General features: G+C 37.3%; 3 protein-coding genes across 4 annotated transcripts in view; 1 reads left to right on the top strand and 2 right to left on the bottom strand.

Annotated features, from left to right (window-relative positions):
• Nucleotides 1–8327: 8327 nt before the first annotated feature.
• LOC117956345 (rho GDP-dissociation inhibitor 1-like) lies at nt 8328–17787 on the bottom strand. Its single transcript, XM_034891360.1, has 6 exons — nt 17637–17787; nt 14075–14263; nt 13039–13122; nt 9818–9894; nt 9200–9263; nt 8328–8557 (listed from the first exon to the last, which is right to left on the bottom strand). Exons 2-6 carry the CDS (start codon nt 14259–14261, stop codon nt 8358–8360), a joined length of 612 nt encoding a protein of 203 aa, XP_034747251.1. The 5' UTR covers nt 14262–14263; nt 17637–17787; the 3' UTR covers nt 8328–8357.
• An 866-nt stretch (nt 17788–18653) lies between these two features.
• On the bottom strand, nt 18654–22062 carry LOC117956328 (THO complex subunit 4-like). The gene is made up of 6 exons (XM_034891325.1): nt 21750–22062; nt 20346–20504; nt 20109–20256; nt 19961–20027; nt 19158–19356; nt 18654–19066 (listed from the first exon to the last, which is right to left on the bottom strand). Exons 1-6 carry the CDS (start codon nt 21939–21941, stop codon nt 19052–19054), a joined length of 780 nt encoding a protein of 259 aa, XP_034747216.1. The 5' UTR covers nt 21942–22062; the 3' UTR covers nt 18654–19051.
• A 2691-nt stretch (nt 22063–24753) lies between these two features.
• LOC117956277 (excitatory amino acid transporter 3-like) overlaps nt 24754–26750 on the top strand; it is a 381877-nt gene continuing 379880 nt past the window's right edge. Inside the window, exon 1 of one of the 2 annotated variants that reach the window (XM_034891264.1) lies at nt 24754–25006. In XM_034891264.1, coding sequence (XP_034747155.1) covers nt 24877–25006 — 130 coding nt within the window. In that variant the 5' untranslated portion in view covers nt 24754–24876. The remainder of the gene's footprint in view (nt 25007–26750) is intronic. The other variant, XM_034891255.1, reaches the window with a different exon arrangement.

The following is a 26750-nucleotide window of genomic DNA, read 5'->3' as shown; positions in this document are numbered from 1 at the left end:
TGATTAAAAAGCCATGTCGAAGCCTATGTCGGAAAAAAACCTAGAATACTATGTTTAAAAAAGTGATAAAAAGCAATGGTATATCAAGAAAAAGCCATAGTATGGTATGGTGAAAAAAGCAATACTATAGTATGTCGAAAAAACCATAGTATAGTTTGTGGACAAATGACGTAGTACAGTGAGTCAAAAAAAGCCATAGTATAGAATTTCTAAAAAAGTTATTGTATAGTATGTCAAAAAAATACCATAGTATAGTATGTCGATAAAAGCTATAGTATGTTGAAAAAGCCTTAGTATGGTATGTCAAAAAAGCCATAGTATATTATGTTGAAAAAAGCCATAGTATAGTGTGTTGAAAAAAGTGATTAAAAAGCTGTAGTATAGTACATCAAAGAAAGACGTAGTATAGTAAGTCGAAATAATTGATAAAAAGCCATGGTATGCTATGTTGAAAAAAGTTGACATACAGTATGTAAAAAAAAGCCATACTATAGCATGTTGAAAAAAGTGATTAAAAAGCCAGGTCGAAGCATATGTCGGAAAAAAACATAGAATACTGTGTTTAAAAAAGTGATACAAATATCTATCATATAATCAATGATATAATAAAACTACAGGGAGGCAGGGCGATACAGCCCGATCCGGTTGGGGAGAGTTCTAGCCTGACCAGGCTCCTCTCTTTGCCCTGTCTCTCCTAGTTATGCTGTAATAGTTTTAGACAGCTGGGGACTTCCTTCGACACACTGAGCTGCTCTCTCCTCTATCTTTCTATCTTTCTATCTTCCCATTTATGTGCATCCATGTCCCAGACATGCCTGTTACTAACCTAGCTCTGGGGAGTTATTCCCCGAGGCGGAGTCCTTATCTTCTTTTTCCCCCGGCATGTTTCCTTGGATCAGGGAGGCTCCAAAATCCATGATTTTGGTTACAGCTGTGGCCGTGGTCCCGCAACACGTTCTGCGATGCCATGTTCATCTTACTAAGCTCTGCGGTGCCAAGCTACGTCCTGCTGTGCCTTGTAATGCCGCACAATGCCCTGCTTTGCCATGAACTACTACAAAGAAGTACTACAAACTAGTATTTTTTGGTGATTGTCATTGCCACTCTTCATTCTAACCCGAACCGGTCGTCAGACACCGCCTGCCAAGAGCCTGGGTCTGTCCGAGGTTTCTTCTTAAAGGGGAGTTTTTCCTTGCCACTGTCGCACTGTTGCTTGCTCTGGAGGAAACTACTAGAACTGTTGGGTCCTTGTAAATTCTGGAGTGTAGTCTAGACCTCCTCTATCTGCAAACTGTCTCGAGATAACTCTTGTTGTGAATTGATACTATAAATAAAATTGAATTGAAATTGAATTAAAATAGTATAGTATGTCGAAAAAAGTTATTGAATAGTATGTTGAAAAAAGACATAATAGAGTATGTCAAAAAAAGGCATAGTATAGTATGTCAAAAAAATACCATAGTGTAGTGTGTTTATAAAGCTGTAGTATTTTGAAGAAAGCCTTAGTACAGATTGTCAAAAAAGCCATAGTGTAGTTAGTCTCAAATGTTTTTAAAAAGCCATAGCATAGGATGTTAAAAAAAGGGTAGTATAGTACTTCAACAAATTACATAGTATAGTAAGTCAAAAAAATTCATAAAAATCCACAGTAAGTACTGTGTTGAAAAATTAAATACACAGAATGTCGAAAAAAGACATGGTAGGGTATGCCAAAAAATTTTAGAAAAAGTCACAGTATAGTATGTCGAAAAAAGTTATAGTGTATTACTGTAGGTCAAAAAAATGCCATAGTATAGTATGTCAACAAAAGCTATAGTATGTTGAAAAAAGCCTTAGTATAGTACGTCAAAAAAGCCATAGTATAGTGTGTTGAAAAAGGGTTAAAAAGCCGTGTGTAGTATGTCAAAGAAAGACAAGTCTAACAAGTGATAAAAAGCCATAGTGTAGTATGTTTAAAAAAAGTGATTAAAAAGCCATGTCGAAGCTTATGTCGAAAAAAGCCATGGAATACTATGTTGAAAAAGTGATAAAAAGTATAGTATGTCAAAAAGAAGCCATAGTATAGTATGTTGAAAAAATTGATTCAAAAACTGTATTATAGTATGTCAAAGAAAGAAGCAGTATAGTAAGTCAAAATAATTGATAAAAGCCATAGTATAGTATGTAAAAAAAACATAGTATGGTATGTCGACAAAAGACATAGAAGATTATGCAGAAAGAATGAGAAAGAGTCATAGTATTGTGTTTAAAAAAAAGTTATAGTATAGCATGTCAAAAAACAGTCATTATGTGTTAGTATAGTATGTCAAAGTAAGACTTAGTATAGTATGTTGGAAAAGTGATAAAAAGCCGAAGCATAGTATGTAGAAAACAGGGTTAAAAAGCTTTGTGTAGTATGTCAATGAATAATATAGTAAATCTAAAATATTTATCACAAGCCATAGTATTGGATGTTTAAAAAAGTTAATATATAGTATGTCAAAGAAAGCCATATTATAGTAAGTCAAAAAAAATTATAAAAAGCAATAGAATAGTATGTTGAAAAAAGCCATAATTTAGAATTTCGAAAATAGTGATAAAAGCCATTGTATAGTGTGTTGAAAAATGTTAGTAAAAAAAAAGTCACAGTTTAGTATGACGAAAAAAGCAACAGTTAAGTACTTGAAAAAGTGATAAAAAGTCATAATGTAGTACGTCAAAAAAGCCATAATATAGATTTAGGAAAAAAGCCATAGTATAGTATGTGAAAAAAGGGGGTAAAAAGCCGTGTGTTGTATGTCAAAGAAAGGCATAGTATATAATTCTAAAATATTTACAAAAAGCCATAGTATAATAAATTGAAAAAAGCCAAAGTATGGTATGTTGAAAAAAGTGATTAATAAGCAATGGTAAAGGATGTTGTAAAAAGCCATAGTAGAGCATGTCAAAAAAAGTGCTCAAAAGCCTTAGTATAGTATGTTGAAAAAAGCCGTAGTATAGTATGTGGAAAAAAGGGTTAAAAAGCCGTGTGTAGTAAGTTAAAGAAAGACATAGTCTAATATATTTATAAAAAGCCATAGTATAGTATTTAAAAAAGCCACAGTACAGTAAGTCGGAAAAAAACATAGTATAGCAGGTCCAATAAAAAGCCGTGTGTAATATATCTAAGAAAGACTAGTCTAACAAATTGATAAAAAGACATAGTATAGTATGTTGAAAAAAGTTATTATACAGTATGTCAAAAAAAGCCATGCTGTAGAATGTCAAAAAAAGTGATTAAACAGCCATCTCAAAGCATATGTCGAAAAAAGCCATAGAATACTGTGTTGAAAAAAGTGATAAAAAGCCTTAGTATAGTATGTCAAAAAACGTGATTAAAAGTCATAATAAGTATAGTAACTACATAAGCCATAATGTAGTACTTAAAAAAAAAAAAGCCATAGTATAGTATGTCAAATAAGCCATAGTATTGTATGTGGAAAAAAGGGTTAAAAAGCTGTGTGTAGTATGTCAAAGAAAGACATAGTATAGTAAGTCTAAAATATTTATGAAAAGCCATAGTGTAGTGTGTCAAAAAAGTCATGGTAGAGTATGTTGAAAAAAATTAGAAAAAGTCACAGTATAGAATGTCAAAAAAAGTTATAGTGTAGTAATTTATGTCAAAAAAATATCATAGTATGGTATGTCGACAAAAGCTAGTTATAGTGTTGTAATGTATGTTGAAAAAAGCCTTCATCATCATCATCACTTTATTTATAAAGCACTTTCAGCACTTATTTTTTTTAAACATTTTTGAACATACTATACTAAGGCTTTTTTCAACAAACTGTACAATGGCTTTTATCACTATTTTCAACATACTATACTATGGCTTTTTTTCCCTTACTGTACTACAACATTTGCTATGGCTTGTTTCAACGTACTACTTTTTTGACATACTATATATTAACTTTTTTCAACATGCTATACTAAGGCTTTTTATCACTTTTTTCAACACGCTATACAATTGCTTTTCAAAAATATTTTAGACATACTATACTATGTCTTTCATTGACATACTACACACAGCTTTTTAATGCTTTTTTCTACATACTATACTATGGCTTTTTATCACTTTTTCAAAGTACTAAACTGTGGCTTTTTTGAAATGCTGTACTAAAGCTTTTTTTTGAACATAGCATAGCTTTGGTCAACATACTAGTTTTTGATAGTGATATGATTTCATATTTTTTTTAAAGACAGTACTACACTATAATTTATTTCAACATACTATACCATGACTTTTACTCCGTTTTTTTGACTTACTATACTATGTCATTCTTTGAAGTACTATACTATGGCTTTTTATCAATTTTTTGACATACTATACTACGTCATTTGTTGAATTACTATACTAAATGTTTTTAACCCTTTTTTCAACATACTATACTATGGCTTTTTAACCCTTTTTTTCAACATACTATACTTTGGCTTTTTAACCCTTTTTTCAACATACTATACTATGGCTTTTTAACCCTTTTTTAACACACTATACCATGGCTTTTTAACCCTTTTTTCAACATACTATACTTTGGCTTTTTAACCCTTTTTTCGACATACTTTGGCTTTTTACGACGTCCTATACCATTGCTCATTAATCAGTTTTTTCGACATACTATACTATAACTTTTTATAAATATTTTAGACTTACTAAACTATGTCTTTCTTTGACTCACCACACATGGCTTTTTAAGTTTTTCAACATTTTATACTATGGCTTTTTATCACTATTTCAATGTACTAAACTGTTTCTTTTTCGTCCTACTATGCCATTTCTTTTTAATCACTTTTTTTGACATACCACACTATGGCTTATTTTTTTTAAACTTTTTTGAACATACTATACTAAGGCTTTATTTAACAAACTGCACACTGGCTTTTATCACTATTTTCGACATACTATACTATGGCTGTTTTTCCCTTACTGTACTACGACATTTGTCCACATGCTATGCTATGGCTTGTTTCAACGTACTATGCTATGGATTTTTTGAAATACTATACTATGTTTTTTTCCGACATACTATAGTATTGCTTGTTCAACAAAATATGCTATAGCTTTTTCTTGACATACCATGCCATTGCTTTTTAATCACGTTTTTTGTCATACTATACCATTGCTTTTTATCACTTTTTTCAACATGCTATACTATAGCTTTTTTGATATACTATACTATGGCTATTTTTGACATACTATATATTACCTTCTTTTTAACATACTATACTATGGCTTTTTATCACTTTGTTAGAGTAGTCATTCTATGACATACTACGCACAGCTCTTTGATCTTTTTTTTACATACTGTACCATGGATTTTTATCACTTTTTCAAAGTACTAAACTGTGGCTTTTTTTAAATATTTAGACTTACTATAATATGTCTTTCTTTGACATACTACACGTGGCTTTTTAACCCTTTTTTCTACATACTATACTATGGCTTATTATCACTTTTTCAAAGTACTAAACTGTGGCTTTTTAAAAATGCTATACTAAGGCTTTTTTTTAACATAGTATAGCTTTTGTCGACACACTATACTATGATATTCTTTTGAAATAAAGTACTACACCATAATTTTTTTCAACATACTATAGCATGACTTTTACTCAATTTTTTCGACATACTCTACCATGGCTTTTTTCGACATAGTATACCATTGCTTTTTATCAATTTTTTTGACTTACTATGCTGTGTCATTCTTTGAAGTACTATACCATGGCTTTTTAATCACTTTTTTAAACATAGTATTCTATGGCTTTATTTGACATATGCTTCGACATGGCTTTTTTGATCACTTTTTTTTTACATTCTATGCTATGTCTTTCAATGACATACTACAAACGGCTTTTTTACCCTTTTTTCCACATACTATACTATGGCATTTTATCACTTTTTCAAAGTACTAAACTGGCATTTTTCGTCATACAACACCTTTTTTTTTTTTACATACTAAACTATGGCTTATTTTTTTTCAACATTTTTCAACATACTATACTAAGGCTTTTTTCAACAAACTATACTATGGCTTTCATCACTTTTTTTGACATACTATACTATGGCTTGTTGCGACGTACTAGCTATGGCTTTTTTCAATTACTATAGTATTTTTTTTTCAACATCCTATACTATGGCTTTTTTTTACATACTATACTGTTGCTTTTTAATCACTTTTTTCAACACATGCTTCGACGTGGCTTTTTAATCACTTTTTTCGACATGCTATACTATGTCTTTTTTTCAACATACCACAGCTTTACTGTACATACTTTACTATGATTTTTTGACATCCAATATGAATCCAGAACACAGGCTTTCTGTTATGTTTCAATCAAGCTGACACAACCCTGAATTATTTTCTCAGACTTCACTAGGTACAAAGATATCCAAAGTGTTTTCACAGGCAGAGTAGTATTCATGAGTAAACTGAACTTTGTGTAATATCCCTTTTATTAGCACACATAACACACATTAAAATATGAGACTTTGCAAAACACCAGTGGAGAAGTTGAGCAAACTCTTCATTGGCCGATAAGAGCAATCACAAATGATAAAAGAATATACAACCCCACCAGGATGCCAGCGTTTTCATAGAAACTGTACAATGTGAAGGAATGTATGGAGCAGGAATACATAGTTAACATCATCAGAGGAAAAAAAAGTTTTACATCCATATGTTCTGTTACAGTACAACTTGATTTCAATTAAATGTTTCTGGTCAGTTGTGTTTCAAAATCAAATCCTCCTCTTCACTCATTAAATATTAAGCATGTGTTTCTTTTTTGGTAGTGTTGCCTGACCCTTCCTTTCACTGCTTTCTTCTTTCTGAGAGGGTCACTGTTGGTCAGTTTTCTCTCTTTACTACCAGCATCTGTCTGTGGGACCAGACCCTGTCGAGGTCTCACGGAGCAGCAGACGGTGCTGGCTCAACCTTCTCCTGTGCTTTCTCTGGTACTACTTCTCCACACCTGGGATCTCTTGACTGCACGCTACGAGTAATAAACCAATCTGAACAAGCGTGTGTGTGTGTGTGTGGAGGGGGCCTTTGAAGGGGGGATGATGTACATTAAGGCAAAGGGAAACAACAAATAAAAAGGCTAAATTAGAAACATTTGTTTTTCTCTGCATGATCGTAGTGCTAAGGCCTCGTGGCTAAAAGGAACATTGATGCCGAGATTCATCAATACCGATTTTTTGCTGGGTTTGGTATCTTTTCTCTAGTTGTTAACATTCAGTCTGCTCCAATTACAAGGTTATTTTGCAGAGCCTGCAAACTGTTTAATCAGTCTCTGCTACAACAGGGCTACAGATTAGTTATTGGTTGGTAGTGTGAGTAAGCCTTACAGACACCAAGCACTGCTTGTGCTCACAAGGCATGATAAATAGACAATAGGTTTAGACATGAGTCTATACATAAGGCAGCTTTATTCTTTTACCCTTATACTTGTAATTCTCTTGTTCATTTTGGCCCCCGTCCCCATTTGAAGGGGAGTGGGTGAATACATGTAGGGAATGGAGGGTTCAAAATTAGCACTATTTACCAGCCAAATGCTGGTAAAATATGCAAGTGGCAGCCAAAAAACACTGGTAATCTATTAAGTAGCTTGTCAAATTTGAACATTCGCTAGCCATTTGGATGGTGGGCAAGGGAGAGAGGCTCAGTAGAGCAGCTCTGAATGAATTGTTTTTACAAGGCAGGTATTGGTAATTATATCAAAAGACAGCAAGCAAAAAAAAAACTGGGGGGGGGGGGTTTGGTGGGGCCTGCTATGGACACAGCTGATTGACAGTGATGTGAATACAGTCACATTACACAACCATTGATACAATTATATAAAAAGAGGCAAACAAAAGTTGATTGTACAGTTGCTTTTCCACATGTACTTTATACTGAGAGAGGAAGACACCCTTCTGGAGAGGTGGAAGGCGGAATTAATCTCTTCAAGCAGCAAAAATCCGGGACAAGAGAAAAACAGGGCTAGGTGTAAGGAAGAAAGGTGCTATATGGCACAGATAGGGGTTTGGAGCAAGGATGGAAGGTTGGTGAACAGGAGTTGTGTGCAGTCAATGAACTTTTGGGCAGATAGGGAGGTGCTATATGGACGGACAGATGAGGTGAGTGTTGGGGGGGGGGGCTGCTCCTAAGGATGCTGACAGACAGATGGGAAGAATGCCAGGGTATTAAGACAGCGAGGCATTAACTAAGGCATGAAATGCACAACAAAGTCAAAACAAAGAAGGCAGAAATGGTGGACCCAGGGCGGGGATGCGGGGTGTGGCTGAGGAACCAACAGGGCTGGGGGATTTTGGTTCCCTCTGCCCCCGAACACAAAGGCCTCTTTTAGTCTTTCCAGTCTTTCTTGATGTTGAGGTTCCACTCCCAGCACAGGTGGTCGTGCTTGTCATCGTCAGTAAACCTGGATTTGATGACGTAGGTGCCGCGGGCCATCATGCCTTTAGGAGCCTCCTCAATCGTGGTCAGGAAGTCATATTCAGTGGAACGAGGTCCGTAGCTCCCCACCATGTAATCCGATTTATCAACTGTTAACAGATGAGGATGGAGATTATGGTCAGAGAGAGAGAGAGAGACTGTATTTAGATAGATTATACAATATCCTCACACACACACACACACACACACACACAGTGCCTTGCATAAGTTTATACACCCATGCTAAAGTTGATTGAAAAGAGAAATCAGAAACATCTTTTGGAAATTGATCTAATGCCTTGATGCCTTAAATTTGGAAAATCAAACCTTAAGGACACCAATTTTCTTTGTGAATAAATATTGTAAATAAATAAATGTTCTTCCTTAAAATAAGAATGTTGAAAAGTCACAAAAGGTCTCAGTCACTGAGATATTAAATTCCAAAATGATTTATATAACATAATCAAGATCTCTGTATATGTGCCTGTGTTAGCCACCAGACTAATTGTAACTGTAGTCCTAGTTACCTAGTCCTAGTTATCTAGCATATAGCTTCATGTTTAAATTCCTTGCCTGAAGGATTGAGGAATTGAGGCACCTCATTGGTCAGGAGAAACTGTAGCCCTCGGCCTGTGTAACCCAGTTATTCTTTGCCACGTGGATAATTGCGATCAGACCCCAAAAAAAAGGAACATTCGCACTCAGGTGCAAAACTTTATTTCAGACAGGTCGACATTAAAATTGTAACTCACTCTTAATTCCTTTCCTGAATGTCTGCTGCACATACTTCAGACCTGAAACAATCTCCCTGTTCACCTGAGGAGACACAAACATTGTTACAGACAAAAACAGATGTGTTCTGCTTGAAAAATAACAAGGGTTAGAAGTTATAAGACTTAAGGCAAGGTGTCCCTGAAACAAAATGTCAAAAATTCAGAGTGGCTTTCATTGAGATATATGGGAAGATAACATGATTGTGCTGCTCTTTTTTTACAGCTACTGTGCTGCTCAGGATACCCATATCATTTAAGCATAGCATTTCAATACCATGATTATACTGAATCAATATCATGACATGAGACTGAATATTTCCTGGGATCATTGCTATTTAGTATGATACAGTTTAAATGTCCTTTACTGGTCCCTGTCTTTTTGCCATTTACCTCAGAGCTCACACCAAACTCAGCTTCAGTTTACTGTGAGAGTTATCGTCACATTAGTCTTGTGCTTCTAACATTAGACTTCTATTTTGCTAACAACTGGAATATCTTCCACAATTAATTCTGGAAGTCGTGTCTGCCATTTCCATGTCAGTAAATACCAAGGACAGACTATGACCTGTATGTCGCTGTATCTAGCACAGCTCTCACCTTAAAGCTGATCTTTATTTTGTATTCGACGCCCTCCTTCAGAACAAACGACTGCTTCTTAAAAGCCTCCAGGTCTCCTGATACAAACCAAAAGGAAAAAAAGCACAGGCATCAATATTTTCTAGATACATTTATACATTTTCATCTACACACTATAAAGAATCTGAGGTTGACTTGTTATTCAGTGTTTTCAAGTCTGTTAAGTGAAACTTGAGTTATAGTTTTTTTTTTCAGGGCCAAGTCACTATCAAATGTCCTTGGTGGACCAATAAAAGTTCAAGTTTCTGATACCTTTGGCTGATGAATTGTCAGCCATTGGCAACAAAAAAACTCCACCATCACCAAGAGTACAAAGAGAGAATTTCCTCACCATCGCCAATCTTTGATCATTAATATACAACAGAAATCACTGATGGTCTGAGTGTGACAGGGCTGTATCACCATAGAGACTCGAGAGACAAATGTGGGCCCCCTCTTAGACAAAAATCGAGACAACTGCCCCTCCCCAACACAATATAAAGTTATAATGTTGCAATGGAGTTGGGAAGTTATGCTGTGGGCTACAACTTGAGCCTTGGTCTTTTCTGCCTATACTTGAAACATTATTAAAAGTATGCCAAACTAGCTTTTAGCAGTTCCTGTTTGCAGTGTATCACCGGATTACTTTGATACGGAAAGAACTTCTTAGACAAGTTCTGCATTTATAAAGGAGTGTCTTTTGTTTTATGATTTCTAAGTGGTTACATGAATTAATTTGTGATGAACATAGAAAATACTGGACATGTTACTACTAGGGGTGGGATTTTTAGATGCATCGCGATTACAAATCGCTACTATTTGATGCTTGATTCTAATAAATTAATAATTATTTAAAATATATATATAAAATAAAAAAATTAGGCAAAACACATAGGCTGTTCATCTACTTTATCACATTACATCTGACCACCTCATGTTTCATGTTCTAAGAAGCCAATTCTCCACCTTTAAACAGGACTGAGCCTCTGACATGGAAGATCACTGTGAGAGAAGGTTACTTTCATAAGCATGTTTAAGACTTAAGCATGGAATGACTACAAAATAAAAAAAAACAGTGGACAAACTAAAATCATTTAAACTTGTGTGTTCCAAATATTACATATGTCAAAATCTAACAAACTCTGATTTACTGTATATGTATTTTCTTTTTGAAATCTTGCATGTAAGTATATATAAAAGAATTGTTGCATCGATAATCGGTTTAGAATCCAATCGTTGGCCTCGGAATCAAATTGAGTTGTGAGGTGCCCACAGAGTCCCACCCCTAGTTACTAGTGTGTTGTTCACACTTCTATGGAGAAAAAATAAAAATAAAAAATAAAAAGTTTCGGGACAAATATGAGCAAAACGAAAATCTGATTTGAACCACTTTTGTGGTCTGACCTTAGCCTATGTCATTGCAGGTGTATTGCTCAGGACCAAAGGAAGCGCAATGTCAAGTGTGAAATTATTTGGGTAAGTGGCTCTCGGGAAAGCTGCAAGCTGCAATACCAGGGGCCAAACAATTGGCCCGAGCCCAACAGGCGCGTTCTGAACACTACCGATGGACCTAAATAATGCTGTTCCCGGAAAGAATAAAGTGCAGTTATGACTGAGTTATTAGTTTAAGAAGAAGTGGGATTTTTGATTCAAGTTGTTTCAAAGTACCTTAAATGCCTACATGAATTGTGTGTTAGCCGCTGGTGCTACTGGAACCTCTGACCGTGCTAATAAGAGGGCCAAATCAGTGGTCAAAACTATTAACGATCAAATTCTGTTTTATTTAGCACAGCTTTAGTTGAAGAGATCTTTTTTTTTTAAGAGTGTCTAAGGATTTATACAACGCTATGGACTTTGTGAAAGCTACAGTTTGTGGTGGAGTTGTAGTGAATTGCATTATAATGAGGGGTGCCAAACTTAGGGAAAACGTAGGAACCGGAACTAAATTGGTACTCTTCACCCGCAAATCCAGATGAATATGGAGACGAATGAAAAAGAAAAATCACACCCCTGAATACTTGCCAAATCATTATTCATTCTACACATGTGTTTTCATTACAGATAAAAGGATAAAAACACCTCGATCAGTTTTGTCCCTTTTGTGTCTTCCAGATTTTCTAATTAGACTATTAGCTTAAAAATACTTGGATGGAAACATGGTTTGCAAGTATATAAGTATGAAGCCTGATTTTTTTCTGATCTGCTCCTGTTTGACCTGTCAAATTTTACTGCATTTACTGCGTTATGCTGTTAATACAAACTCCTGTTTCAAATTCTTGAAAAAAAATGTAAAGAAATTTAGCAGCCCATTAGGGTATAAATATTTGGGGATATTTCTTTAACAAGAGTAAATTTTTGATCATAGAACATGTTTTTTTGGATATGAATATGGTGCGATTTAAAGTGCTGAGTATCAGCATCACTGGCTGTCTGTGACTTTAGGCTACAATGACAGAAACAGTCTAAATTGTTTTGATCCTATTTGAAGCGTGGGCAGTGATTTTTTTAGCTGAGAAAGTAAGAGAATCACGTTTGATGCAGGAAAAGATAAGCACAGGACAGAATGTTCTGGATGGATTCAAATCTAGGTCAGCTGGGAACAAGCAGCTCCCCAGACAGGGACTGACCTGCTAAATGGCCACTGGCATTTTTACAGCCATCAGCCAAACAGAAATTTAAAATTTAAAAAATCCTATCTATGTACCTCATCTATGCCTCTCTACATCTGTAGGCAATCAGTGAGTCCATAGTCATTTACAGCATGCTCAGCACAGATTCAAACCTTCACAGACGGATCTGTAAATACAGTAATGTTGGATGAAAGTCAAAATCGGTCAGAGTCAGCTGCGGGGTCAAAAGGGGTTTTATATTCAACCGGGACAAACATAACTACTAGATACGCAAAACATTAGTGGTAAGATGATGTGTGGAGAATGTGCTGGAGTAACATACTGTAGATTATCAAAACTACTAAAGTTTGGATCAGCAAGAGCTGCTTAAGACCCCTTTCATTTATAATACCTTTATTTGTTTAGCACCAAGTTACAAAGTGCTGAAATTGACAACTAAGTTGCTGACTATCAAAATCAGCTGATGGCACCCGTATTGCTGAGAAGTTCCATCCTTTTTTCACTTATGCTAAACACTTAACAAGTAAGTACTCTCCATTTCTACTTCATAAACCAGCCCGAACAGGGACTCACCTTGCAGGTCCAGGACCAGGGGGTCTGGGGCGGTTTCACAGATCAGAGACATTCGAGTCACTTGGACATTATTAACACCAGGATCTAAGATTGGATCAAAGAAACAGTTCAATTAACCAGAGAAATTGTAAGGATGTCAAGTAAGACACCAAACAGTGGTGTTTGTTGTGACAACAAATACCACTTAGACCAGGCTCCCAGCAAGAGGCCTGCACATGACACATGCTCTGTAACCAGCAGCTGTCTAAGTGAGCATGCTCTGGGGAAGTGAAATCAGGACAGCTGTGCTGTAGTTAGGACACCCTCAGCATTTATTAAGACTTAACTGTATTCTCAGAATGATTTTTACAGAGAGACAGCGTACTGAGTAATCTGGGGTTCAACATAGTGGAAAACGCTAGGTCACAGATTGCCATCAATGTATGCATGTTGACTACAAACAACTCCTCTGGCTGTCTGAGTTAACTTAAAGGACATTTGGAAAGACAACCTATATTGCACTGTTGCCCTCTGTCCATTTGAATTTAAATAAACTCTCTGACACGTCCCACTTCAAATATTATGTTAGGATGTCAAACTTTGCTTTCCTGTTTTAATAAGACAAATGCAATTTAAAGCTATTTTGTCAAAACACAGATGTTGTGACAGAAACACTTTAACTACTTTAAATCTCAAACTTTAGCTACATCTCTGATTTGGAGCTAACCGATTATTAATTTTTATATCATATTTGCATTTTGAAAGAGTGCAATTTTCTATTATTCTTATTGAAAATTCTAACCGTTTACCCTCTTTTTGGGAATCCCAAACTGATGAAGCCGTTTTACGACAAGCCTGTGTCCTAAGCTGCCAAATATGAACACAAACAGTTGGCACCTCTAGCCTAGCTCTGAGATGGTACGTATTGACCTTATTCAAAAAAAAGCTTCTTCCATGCTAGGATCAAGGGTGCATCCAACCTCTCAAACGAACGTCTCCCTGGACTCCTCATTAATCTCACACACACACACACACACACACACACACACAGCATTACCAGCCTCAGAGGCTCCATTGCCAAGCAGGGTTTCCTTATATTTGCGTAGGCTCTCATCATCCTTATCCATCTCATGGATCTCTTTCACCGACTTTTGGGCCGGCGGCTTGTAGTTCACCGGCTCTGGCTCTTCATTTTCTGCAGCAATAGCTGCTAGCTGCTCCGGAGTCACATCATCCTCAGCCATGTCTGGAGACACAGTGGGTGCAAGGGGAGACAAATAAAGCAGGTAGGGATAAGAAAAACAAAGTATTTCAAACACGTAGCATGCAGAGAACTCCTAATATTCCTAATGAACACTTGCCTCTTGGGGAAGAGGTTGTAAATCACTGAACAGACAAATGACCACTACAATAATGTAAGTGAGGAATGCTGATGGAAAGCGTTCAGCCTACTGGATTTGTAGCGACTCTGGTGTGCACCTGAGAGGTTGTACAGTTAAAGTCGCACACTCCTGATGCTGCCGACCTAACTCTGGCTGCTGTGTGATATCATCGCAACACATTTGAGACTCAGGAATGAGACTTCCTTTACCGGCATAAAATGCCTCCCCCTGGAAGGGTTTTATTATTTTAGTGTCTGAATGGTAAATACCATTTGGTGAAGAACAACCTGAAGTACAAGCACAGGATTACTTTTGGGCAGATAAACACTGGATAACGAGGTCATACAATTCATATGAGGGGGTGGTGATGGGGCAGCGGCTATGACACATTCCTCTGGTTTGGGGGACCTGTGTTTGAATCCCACTTCCATACATCAACCAATGTGTCCCTGAGCAAGATACCTACTAACCTACTAGTTGCTTCAGAGGGCTTAAAGTGAAGAAGAAAAGAAATCCTGAGCATGAGGGGGGGCAGTGTAATGTTTCTGTATGCACTCTATAAAGTTAATTTGACTGGCAAAACAGTCCTCCTCACATTACACAATAATAAAAGTCCTCATTTTTCACCATATTTCATATATTCATATTTCATGGCTCATCTGATGGCCTTCATTGTCCTGCAAATACTGGAAAAAGCCTTCAACATATTAGTTAAACCCACTAAGCAATCAAACACAGCACATCTTCTTTGTAGCGTCCATTTTATTTCCACATTACATCTAAAAGCACTTGAGTTGGAAAAACATCCCAACCTAGAAAGGGACCATCCAAGAGCACATGAACGCACCATTGGCCTTGGCGGAAGTCTAAGCTCTCCGCCTCTGCTGATATAGACTGAGAGACAAAAGAAGGAAGAGCCTAACAAAGCTGAGAAACAAAAGCAGGAAGAGCTTTGTTCATGCCAAGAGACTTGTCTTCACATTAAAGCCATACCGTCTGCAGAGCTACATAGGCCGTGAATCTTTTGTTAAACAATGCAGTGTAGACATCGGAATTAGAGCCCGACCCATATATCAACGGGCCAATACTTTCCGCCAATATTAGGCATTTCCTGATCTATCGGTATCAGCATTTATAATGACTGATAAAAAAAAAAAAAAGAATAATTTCTAATGACATATGAGCGTTTGCGTTGCATTGTGTGTCCACCAGAGGACGCTCTACAACGTCCCTGTTGGCAACACTGATTTTGCTGTTTTTGTTCTAAAGGATTTTAAGTTTAATATCTTGAGTTTGTATTTTTATACATTTTATTTATCAGAACTTTAATATATGTTGATCTTCCTCTGTTCTGTTGTGACAGTAAAATTATTATATTATTTTAGTGAGAACTCAAATAACTACAAATAACTAATGTAAATAACTAATTTAAAATGAGGCAGAAAAAATAATTAGTACTCAGTTACAGTCAACTGTAAAGTCAGTGGTGATTATCACTATACTGATTCCTCCCAAACACACCTTTCCTGAGTCTCTCCTCTGACCTGCAGGAACTAGCAGCCATCAGACGAATGTTAGCAAGCAGTAATGGAACAAACGCTGTCGACTGACATTTAGTCTGCAGTGACATATGTGTGCCAGAGCAGGGTCCAAAGAAACTGCTCCAAATTTAATTTGCTCTTTCTTACTATTCACCACTATACACACACAAATGATTGCACCTGAAGGAACCAACAACAAGTGCAAAGAAACATCTGTAAAATATTTTTACCTCAATTGGTTGCCCAGATTTTCTATGATTGCACATCCCTTCTTATATTATTAATAGGGTTTAGTTTCGGGCTAGTTCTCTAGCACCCTAAGGATAATTGGAATGTGAAATCATGTCATTCAACTTTTATGGAAATTACTGGGTAAACCCAGTAGGGTGGCTCATAAAACAAAACAATGCAAAAAAATGATCCACTAATTTTATTGAACTTTCCTTGGATTTCAAAATGCACTCCACTGTTTTGCATAACTGAATTTGATATCGGCAAGAGACAATATTGGTATCAAGGGTTTTTGTAATGACAGGAGAGGTGCTGTTGGGAAATCCAGAAGGTCCTTTTCTATTTCTATTTAGGTGGAAAGTCTATCCACAGTGGCAGAAGGTTGGTCTTAATGAGAGATACTTGTGATGTTTTTATGTTTTTGAGATACCACTTGAAAAGGAAGTATGATTTCTTGATCATCATATTCAGCTTGATCATATGTGCTTTGTTTCTACAGTTCAAATGGCTTAAGGGACAAGAATTAAGGAGTTGGGCAAAACTAATAAAAGAGGCATCATCAAGCGCCGTCATGCAAAATATCAACATTAAGAAATGTCAGGATTTCACTGGAATCCAATGTGACTGACAGGCCCACCCCACCCACCTGCTCCCTAGACAATACAAAGCTACCTTCTAATCCATATATACAGAGGAAATGCCCAGGAGGCTGGAGTCTGCTTGACTCAGTGTCTCACAACTTCACATCTTCTGTCTGGCAGGGTTTTCTTCTTAGTAAGTGTATTTATGTTTTAACAATAACAAACTGCAGGGCAGCGAGCAGCAAAATATATCTTATCCCTTTCGGTCACTGTTTGACCGGCACATAGAAGAAAGTTTAAGTAATAAAGAATTAAATGGAAAAGATGTAAACAAAAGACTTATTTTCCTATGAATAAAACGTTATTTCCCTGAAAGAAGTTATAAAACATCTATGGCCTTTTCCCAATGCTACTGAATTAGAAACGTCCACAAGTATGTCAAGATTGCAAGCTGCAGCTACCATAGCGATAAAACGGTACCTTAACGCTACATGTCATGACTGTGGTAAGTTAGCTAGCTAACGCGTCGCTACCACTGTAGACTGGCATCTCCTCAGAAAACCGTTACCTCTTTTGACAGCACACTGATAGCTTCATAAAAGTAACCTAGCCCGAGTAATTAATTGAGTTAGCTATACTTAACAATAGGGCCTCAACCTTTCTTCGTCTAGACCCTCTAATAAAGGGTGGGACTGAAGAAAGAGACTAGTGGCTGGCTAGCTGGTTCGCACAATTGGGCACAATTCAGCCAAGCTAACCAGAGCCTGCGGCTGACATTAGCCTGACAAGTTATCAGTTGACAGAGAGCGGTTCCAGCGATGTGCAACCATTCAGAATTTTCTAAAAGATGTGTTATTGGCTGCCCTTGAGACTGACTGACTTACCTTTATATTTAATGAAGTACTGATTTCAGGTGCCTTTACAGTAGCGTTTAGTGCGTCCGTCGCTCCAGTGCAAGTATGGCGAACAAGGGAACGGCGCCGCCCCGTGCGCCGCGCACGCGCGCAACAAGGTACCGTGAACAGGCTTGCGCACGCTGCACGCAAGACAAGTGCGGTGCCGCGCTCCACCAAACGTTCATTGATTTCTTGCATAGTTTACCAACACATTTTTTATGATTTTAACTCTGAATAATGTAATAGTTCTGGCGTCTCTTTTTATTCTTGGTCACTACCATTTGACCAAATTGGACTACATGTACGTATGTAAGTTAATAACGATACCTATGTCCAGGCATCACTTTAAATATACATTTGTTGAAATTTACAATTGCAGTGTTTTTAGTCAATTGTAAATATCGGAAATCGCATTTTAGTAGTCATAAATTGTCGATATCTGTAGTGACATTTGTACCAGTTTAAATGATTTACATTTTTACAAAAATTTAATATTGAAAATTACATTGTACATCTGTAATATTATCCATATTGGAAATTAAAAAGATTAAAAGGTTATCGTAAAATATGTTTCCCCTGGACAGATTATATTCTTATCTAGAACATTCATTCTGGATAAGATGAATTGCATTGTGGGTATCTGAAATCTTTTTGCCTAAGACCAACTGAATTATAGATATCTGCAATACATACCTAGGCTTGCATCAGCTTATGCAAGAAAATGTTAGGTTGATGACCCTGTGTGACTGAGATCACCCTTCTACACTCTGAGTAGCTCAAGCTGACCTGACTGATCTATTAATACACCAAAAAGTTGTTCAATATACACAAGTGTTTAGGTTTGACCTTAAAATTTGACGAAATAATTTCTACAGAAAAATAACTGAATTTTTTTGTTTTCTCAATTGGTCACATTTGGTTTCCATTAAAAAACAAACAAAAAAAGGCAGATGTTTTCTAGGGAAGAGAAATCTTTGAATAAGCAAACACCAGAAAGACAATTCTGTATAATTATTTATGTACAAAACCTTTTGAAATATGTCCATATGCCAAGTATACAGTACCAAATGATAGAACTGATGTACATTAACATGTTCACATTAAATTAAAACAGTTTGTCAAATCATTGATGATTTAAGAAGAAAAAAAGCCTTGTTGCTGCTTTAGAGCAATTGTCTATACATTTAGAAAAGAGCACAGGGGCTGGTGGCCCAGGAAATAAATCCTTAAAACAAAGTTGCCCCAGAAAACATGGCTACAAAAATACTGAGAAATATTAAAAACAGAATGTAATGGTCCTCCCAATAAAAAATGGCTTAAAAACAACAAAAAGTGTAATAAAGTCCAATCCATCATATCCGATCAACCAAAAAACTAAAAACACAGGACCAGCATCCTTTCTTCTAACTGGTGTCCATCTGAAAGTCATGAGAAATGTGATTATTAAATTAGCAATGACTGTCAAACGTATGGTCAAAAATAATGTTTCCACGCAACCCAGGTACATACTTTGGCATTATAAGCATCCAGCTGGGCATCCAGCTCCTCTGCAGAAAGTTGGGGTCTGTTTCCACCTCCTCTCCCCCGACCCCTGAATCCTCCCCTGCCGCCACCTTGCCTCCTTTCACCCCGGTCGCCGCCTTTACTCCATTCATTCCTTTCAACCTTGGGCTGTCCAAGCCTGCTGCGGTCAAAACCTCTGTTTGAACTGCAAAAAGAGCAGACATTTTTAGATTATAATAAGCACCAAATATTGATCCATGAATGCTGTGACTGTTAGTAAAGCAAGCACGTTTTATAAATGCTGCTCGTTTCCCCAATAGTTCACCATCACCTATCTTCTCAAACTGCAATTATGGCATAAGTGGTGTTTTCCTGGTTTAAAGGCTAAATTATAGTACAGTGATGTCTGTGCTTTTACCCACATTACTGTTGATTATTTATCAAGAATATCATTGTGTAAATATTCTGTGATCGCACCAATAGTCAACACTACAATATCATTGGAGCATCAAATGGAGCTATTTGGTTAAAAAAATTGTAATCTTTGATTTTCTCCACATAGCCAAGCCCCAACTTTGTCACAGGAGCAAAGAAAAAAAATTACGCTTGACATATAAACTACTTTGTTGTTGATGGAAACATTATGCTATTCCACAAACTCCTTGCAGTTCCGAACTTGCATTTCTTCAAAAGTTGTGTCCGCCTCAGCTTCTTGCTGCCTGCTGCCGCCTCGACACACTACCACCATTCAAAATGAATTAAAATACCTGCGTTTCTGGCAGACACAGGCAGTGTGAAAGCAGCCTTACCTCTGGGTAGATGGTCTACTCTCTGTGTCAACATCTGAAGACACTTGCTGGATTTTCATGGGACGGCCTAAAAAGAAAAAAAAGGTACTGTTAAAACAAGCAAACCAAGTATGACAATTCTAATTTACCATGAGAACCAAATCCTCACCATCAAGAGGGACACCGTTATAATGCTTCATGGCTTTAAGTGCTTCCGCCTTAGTCTCAAAGTGAACATCTGCAGTCCCTTTACTGCGACCAGACCGGTCGTAGTGCACGGATGCCTTCTGTAATGTCCCAAACTCTGCAAACAACTCCTGGGGGGGGGGGGCGTAAAATAAAAGTTAGTTATATGTTCACAAAAGGTTGAGCTAGCAACATTGATCAATGGGATTTAGTAATTCACCTTGATATCTGAGTCAGAGACGCCAAAGTCCAGATTTGAAACCAGCAGCTTGCCACTACTACTTTCTACACTTCTTTCTGCTCCTGGACTTTGACCTCTGCGTCCACCGGTGTGCTCCTCGAACATGTCATGCTGCCATTTGTCTGGTAACTCTCTGGGCTGCAGAGAGCAACAAGAGAAAACAATGTCCTTGGGTTTAACGTCTTCCCTCAAGTACAATCAAAAAGTGCACTGGTGAGAATTATGACTTTATTGTAGAGCTGGTCAATGTGGAGAAAATAAAATATCACATTATTTGTTACCATTTACTGTATATTTACGTTGATATTATAGGGCTGCCTATTGGTGCTTTCACACAAAGTGTTGATAAATAACCACAAATAATGTGGATACAAGGACTAAGTGGGACTAAGAAAATGGCATTACTAAAACTGGAATGCAGTCTTTAAAACAAAGAAACACTCATATGATATCCAAAACTGAGGACAATATCTAGCCATATATATATATATATATATATATATAAAACGAATTGATAGTGCCCAGCGCTTCTTAACCACGAGTTGTAATACAGATGAGTGATGAACAGGATGATTCTTAGTTAAAACAGTAAATATGTCACATCTGTAGGCTATAAAGTCTTGCTTGAGATGATGCCAAGGAGGAACCACACAAGTCCAGCAGATTCAAGGTTCATTATTTGTCACATGCAGTACAATAACAGAAGTAGTGTTAGTGTGTGGTCATTGTGTTGTTTTAAAGAAATATCAATTTAGTAAGTTGACCATAAAAAAGTATTGGGATTCCAGGGGAATCATTCAGTTTAGTCCATCAGAAAAAAAAAAAAAAAAAAAAAAAAAAAAAAAAAGAGTTAATGGCTTTTCAATCGAGTGGATGTGGTCCATTTTTACTCTTTGAGATTCAAGTTTTTCCTACAGATTCTTCCATTGTAAATAATTACTTTGGCATTTTATATGCTGGATGTTGTTGCTAGATTTAGCTATAAATGTTACTTGTTCATTGCACTGGTTCAGACACAAAGCAGCACGTTACAGGTAATCTCTGATGTCACGTGGGGAAGCGTTTTAATGACGCAGACTTTATTAACGTCAACGTGTGGTTTCAAAACACAGTATTAAGTAGACAAAACACAATGTAAACGTGAAGTAATACAGGCGGGGCATGGAAGTTTTCTTTCAGGTAATTCAGGATCCTAGCTAGCTTCTGTAGCTAGCTAGCTCACTGTTAGCTGCTAACCACACGTAGGTAGAGGAAATGCATTAACGCTAGCATGTAACGCTAACATGCTATAAAGGCATTATGGACATATTATTAAAACACCACACCAAGTTACGTTACTTTCATTTCAATTGTCGCTCAACTGCAAAGGCTTCTCTCTCCTACCCTGGTATACGGTGTGGATCTGTTGTTTCTCTCACGGTTGAAGTTGTTCTGTCGACTCCGCATCGGCCTCGACGATCCACCGGCCCGGCCTGAACTTCCACCGGTCCTGGACGATCCTCCTGAGCGGCCACTTCCTCCTTTCTTATTGAGCTTGATAATATCGTCCAGAGACATACTCATCTTATCAGCCATCGTCGTGTCTAAAATTTTAGCTAACGCTGAAGACGAACAAAGGAATGTCGATATCGAGAAGCGGTTGTTTATCAGCTGCTCTCCGGTGGCGCGGTGTTACAACTAGCGGAAATTACGTAAATACTTTCCAGAAGTGACGAGATACCCGAAGTCCCGCCCTTTTTTTCTGTAAACTTTATTTAAAAAGGTTGTTTTTTTTTAAATAAAGGAAAAATAAAGGAAGATAAAACGCTCAATTGTGCAGTCAGTCAAGAGGCCGTTTTTGAACGTTTCTTGTTTTACACATGAATTTGTTACATGGATAATATAATTGTGCCAAAGAACATATTTCCAAGAATTTAACATTTGACATTAAAATAGTTTAACTGGTAAGCTAGACCTTTTCAATGAAATTCAATTGCTAGGCAACAGCCTGGCCCCTTGTTAACTTTGTGAAACGTAATGGTACTTTTACAGTTGGCCTATATAATATTGAATTAGGCCTATATGATAAAAAAAAAAACCACTGATAAAATAAATCACAAGATTTTTATTGACATTTACTTTCTTTTCGTCATCTGTCATATCATTTGAACAGTTCATTTCACTTTTTCGAAACTCATAAAAAAGCAGGCTACCTCCTTATTTCTGATAGAAGTATTGAACCTTTACTCTAACGTTCAATACTTTACTTTTTATTTCTGAACCTTTACTCTATCTACTTATATTAAATATTAGATTATATAATATAATATATAATATATTATTATATCTATATTAGCTGAATTAAGTAACAACTGACTTGCTTGCAGAAAGAGCATACAGTACGACACTCAAAAACAAAAGTTACCCAACAGTTAACTGTAGCGTACATATAAAGGAGCCCGTACATATGAAATGGTGCCACCCACTGTCTCATTAATAAAGTCCCTACATCATACAGCTGTATAATTATAGCCTGAGTAGGGGAGAGCATAGACGATTGTAACGAGGGACGGTAACATCCTGAATTCCTCCAATCAGAAACAAGCTGGAGTGACTGCGCTCACTCTGTAGATGCTTAGGGGCCGTTTACACATAAATGGTTATTTTGAAAAACTGAGACATTTCTATACATTTGTGTCCATTTGATTACACACAAACAGAGAATTTGCCTCTAAAATTGATTATTTCAAAGAACTTCAGTCTGAGTGGGATATTTGGAAAATTTGGTTTGCACGTTTTCATGTAAACTGAGACAAATGGAGGTTTAGGCAGCCGAGGAAGTGAGGAAGAGAAGAGAAGAGAAGAGAGAGGAAGTGATTTGTTGCTGTTGTTGATATTTTCAAGATTCTGATTGGCTAACGTGGGCTTGAGCTTCTCGTTACACTGTCACCTACAGGTTTGGCGTGCTTTTGACAGCACTGATGGCATAACACTCACCTATATGATTATTAGGAACACCATACTAATACTGTGTTTGACCCCCTTTTGCTTTCAGAACTGCTTTAATTCTACGTGGCATTTATTCAACAAGGGGCTGAAAGCATTCTTTAGAAATGTTGGCCCATATTGAAAGGATAGCATCTTGCAGTTGATGGAGATTTGGATGCACATCCAGGGCACGAAGTTCCCGTTCCACCAGAAGATGCTCTATTGGGTTGAGATCTGGTGACTGTGGGGGCCATTTTAGTACAGTGAACTCATTGTCATGTTCAAGAAACCAATTTGAAAATATTCAAGCTTTGTGACATGGTGCATTATCCTGCTGGAACCCTAGAAATGGTTGTGTGTGAAAATCTGAGCAGATTGTGAAATACTCAGACCGGTCCGTCTGGCACCAACAACCATGCCACGCTCAAAATGTCCTAAATCACCTTTCTTTACCATTCTGACATTCAGTTTGGAGTTCAGGAGATTGTCTTGACCAGGACCACACCCCTAATTGCATTGAAGCAACTGCCATGTGATTGGTTGATTAGATAATTGCATTAATGAGAAATTGAACAGGTGTTCCTAATAATCCTTTAGGTGAGTGTATAAACTACATTAGATAGATGGATAGCTAGAGCTAGAGCACGCCTGCTAGTTTGCTGGAAAGGTGAATAAGATAGTCGCCTACGAAATATTAAGTTACAAAATTACTAGTTACAAACTTTACAGTGATAAATAATCATTTTGTAAAGTGGTTCTTAATTTATTAGGAAAATTGCAAAACACTGTTAAAACAATGCTACAGTACAGTATATACAAATTATAATATATATATATATATATATATACACACACACACACACTGAAATAATAATGTAATAATGTATACTCTTTATTGATGATTTCAATTACAATTCACACTCTGTTATTACACACTACGCACAGACCTGAAATACACACACACATCCTATACATGCAGTGCCCAGGAGGTGAACTACCATCTCTTCGTACTTTGGTCCTTACGGGGCCTTGAATCAGCGACCCTCCAGTTCCCAACCCAACTCACTAACTGAGCCACTGCCACCCACCCTTCAAACATAAGTCTAACAGCTCAAATGTGATATTGCCTTCTTATAGAGTTTTTAGTGGAAAGACATCTATCATGTAAACTGGCATAACAAAATATGGCCTGCTGAGACTTTGCTGTATGTGCAAAAAGCACCCTAATTTATTTAACTAATTATGACAGAGCTGAAACAAGTTGTTCAATAAATATATATATATATATATATATATATATACAGTATATGTGTGGAGAGAGAGAGAGAGAGAGAGAGAGAGAGAGAGAGAGAGCGCGAGCGAGAGAGAGAGTGCCTGACTTGTTTTCTTTTGTAGTTTGAGATTGTCATGAGTTCTATCTTCCAAATCAATTGAATAAAAACAAAAGAACAAACAAAGACCAACTGCTGTCCAAACTGTTGTGAATAGTCATCAGTATTATTTGACAGCTAATGTCAGTTTACTTACTAGCTCACTAGGCTGCATGAAAATGGAGATTAATACCGATGAGGAAATCCATGCTACATCAAGCTGGAGTGATTTCACAAAAAAAACTTGGAATTGCCTTGTGAAGAATACATTTCTTGTTAAAATTCAAGGAGCTGTTCTCCTGGGTGAGTAATGACTACAATTTGAAGTTAACTAACGTCAGTTGGGAAGAAATATATAACTTAATGCTAGTAAAGTCCGCCTGACTACAGGTAAATAGCTAGCTAACGAAACCGTGTCCACGTTCGGACACTTTTTGGCTAACGTTCAATCAACATATCTGTTCAAATACGAATATAAATACTCTATTAATGTTTTCAGTTAATGTAATGTTTTTAAACTAAAGTATAAGTTCGTACCTTTCTAACGGTATATTGTTTTAACAAATTAGTTAAGCTTTTACTCCATAAGAGTTGGCTGAAGTAAGCTAACTCCGCTGATTTTGCAGAATGCCCCTTGGCCACAAACGGACACCGCTATCTCCTCACTGTAAACACTGGGCGCTGCTGCTTTTCGGAGGTATTAGCGTAAAGTCGCATCAATGCTGTCAAACCTTTCGGGATCCTACTTCCGTCCTTCACAATAAAATTACACTATTCAACAAATCAGAATTATAAAATAAAAGCTCCTTAATTTCCATTTTGAGCTTATATCACCACCTGCCGGATGAACTGGATAATCTACCGATTATCATTTACAACTATTGCATGAAAATAAGCAATATGTATATATATATCATCTCCTGGGCTGCCAGCATCCTGGCCTTGGTGGTATTCCTCCTGACCTTGGGAACCCCAGCTTTTTTGTAGGGGCCCCCTGGATATCCCCCCTTTAAATAATAAATTGGGGGATATCCTCCACAGCCGCATCCAGGCAGGCCAGGACGGTGATGTGCTCCCTCGTTCCCTGGGCCTGCCTGTATGCATGCTTGGTCCCCTTGGGCACAATGACATTTCTTCTTTTTTCGAGTCCAGCTGAAACCCCTTCTCGTCGCAGTTATAAATCTGATGGGGTTTCTTCCTCAGCACATGCTCCTCCATGGTGGTGGTGAGGAGCCTGAAATAGTCCTGTATGGGCCCCCTCTTAGCACAGGATGCCCTTTGACGGTCAATGAAGTCTGGGATCCTTGAGTTTAGGCCATGTTTCTGCCGTTCCCTAAAGTTCATCCATCCCGTCTGGCCAAGCGTGTTCTTCTGTGCATCCTGGTGGCGGAGGTTGTAGATGGCCAGTGCATGGGCCAGGACCTGAGGCGTTGTCAGTGGAAACCCATGCAGAGCAGTGTACAAACAGTACTCCACCAGGGAGTCTTCATCTGCATGGGCAGGAAGTGACCTCCAACGGATGGAAAAATCAAAGGCCACTCTTCCACTGACTCCGTCTCTCAGGCTGGTCTTACAGACTTTCTTTATACTTTATCACATAGGTGCATACTTGAGTTTGATAGCATCTGTTACCAAAAATGGTCTTAAATGTTGGGGCATAGGCCTACAGACAAATTCTATTCTGGTCTCAACAGGTTCAACATTTGACTTTCTAGTAAATGGATTATTCCTGCCTGTAACGTTATAAACTTAGTGCTGTTGGTTCCTGTTATAAAACATGAAATATGGGGGTATTATCAGTAGGCTGTAGTGATGGTTGTAGGTCTGTAGCTGTCACTAGTGTCCTTTCTAAGGTGATTGGGAGGATTCTAATAGACAGGTTAGAATTATGTATTTAGCACTTCTTTAAAGTGATTAGGAATTTGGTTTTAAAAAGTAAGCATAGCACAGATTGTTTTACCTCTATTATTCCCAGCTATTTAAACCCTTGTGCTGAATTTCAAAGACTTCTTTGTTATTGTCTCACAGGCGTTGCCCTGGGCTGGAC

The sequence above is a fragment of the Etheostoma cragini genome, chromosome 2 (genome assembly GCF_013103735.1).
Source record: "Etheostoma cragini isolate CJK2018 chromosome 2, CSU_Ecrag_1.0, whole genome shotgun sequence".
NCBI lineage: Eukaryota > Metazoa > Chordata > Actinopteri > Perciformes > Percidae > Etheostoma > Etheostoma cragini.
The sequence above is the reverse complement of the archived record's forward strand: the minus strand, read 5'-3'. Positions and strand labels throughout refer to the sequence as shown.

Excerpts from the sequence above, each read along its gene's own strand:
- LOC117956328 (XM_034891325.1), bottom strand. The coding sequence starts at position 21,941 with ATGGCTGATAAGATGAGTATGTCTCTGGACGATATTATCAAGCTCAAT. Across the intron at positions 20,505-21,749 it reads GATCCACACCGTATACCAGG|CCCAGAGAGTTACCAGACAA; the intron begins GTAGGAGAGAGA and ends TGCTCTCTGCAG. Across the intron at positions 19,357-19,960 it reads AGTAGACCATCTACCCAGAG|TTCAAACAGAGGTTTTGACC; the intron begins GTAAGGCTGCTT and ends CTCTTTTTGCAG.
- LOC117956345 (XM_034891360.1), bottom strand. The coding sequence starts at position 14,261 with ATGGCTGAGGATGATGTGACTCCGGAGCAGCTAGCAGCTATTGCTGCA. Across the intron at positions 13,123-14,074 it reads CAATGGAGCCTCTGAGGCTG|ATCCTGGTGTTAATAATGTC; the intron begins GTAATGCTGTGT and ends ATCCAATCTTAG. Across the intron at positions 9,264-9,817 it reads AAATAAAGATCAGCTTTAAG|GTGAACAGGGAGATTGTTTC; the intron begins GTGAGAGCTGTG and ends GTGTCTCCTCAG.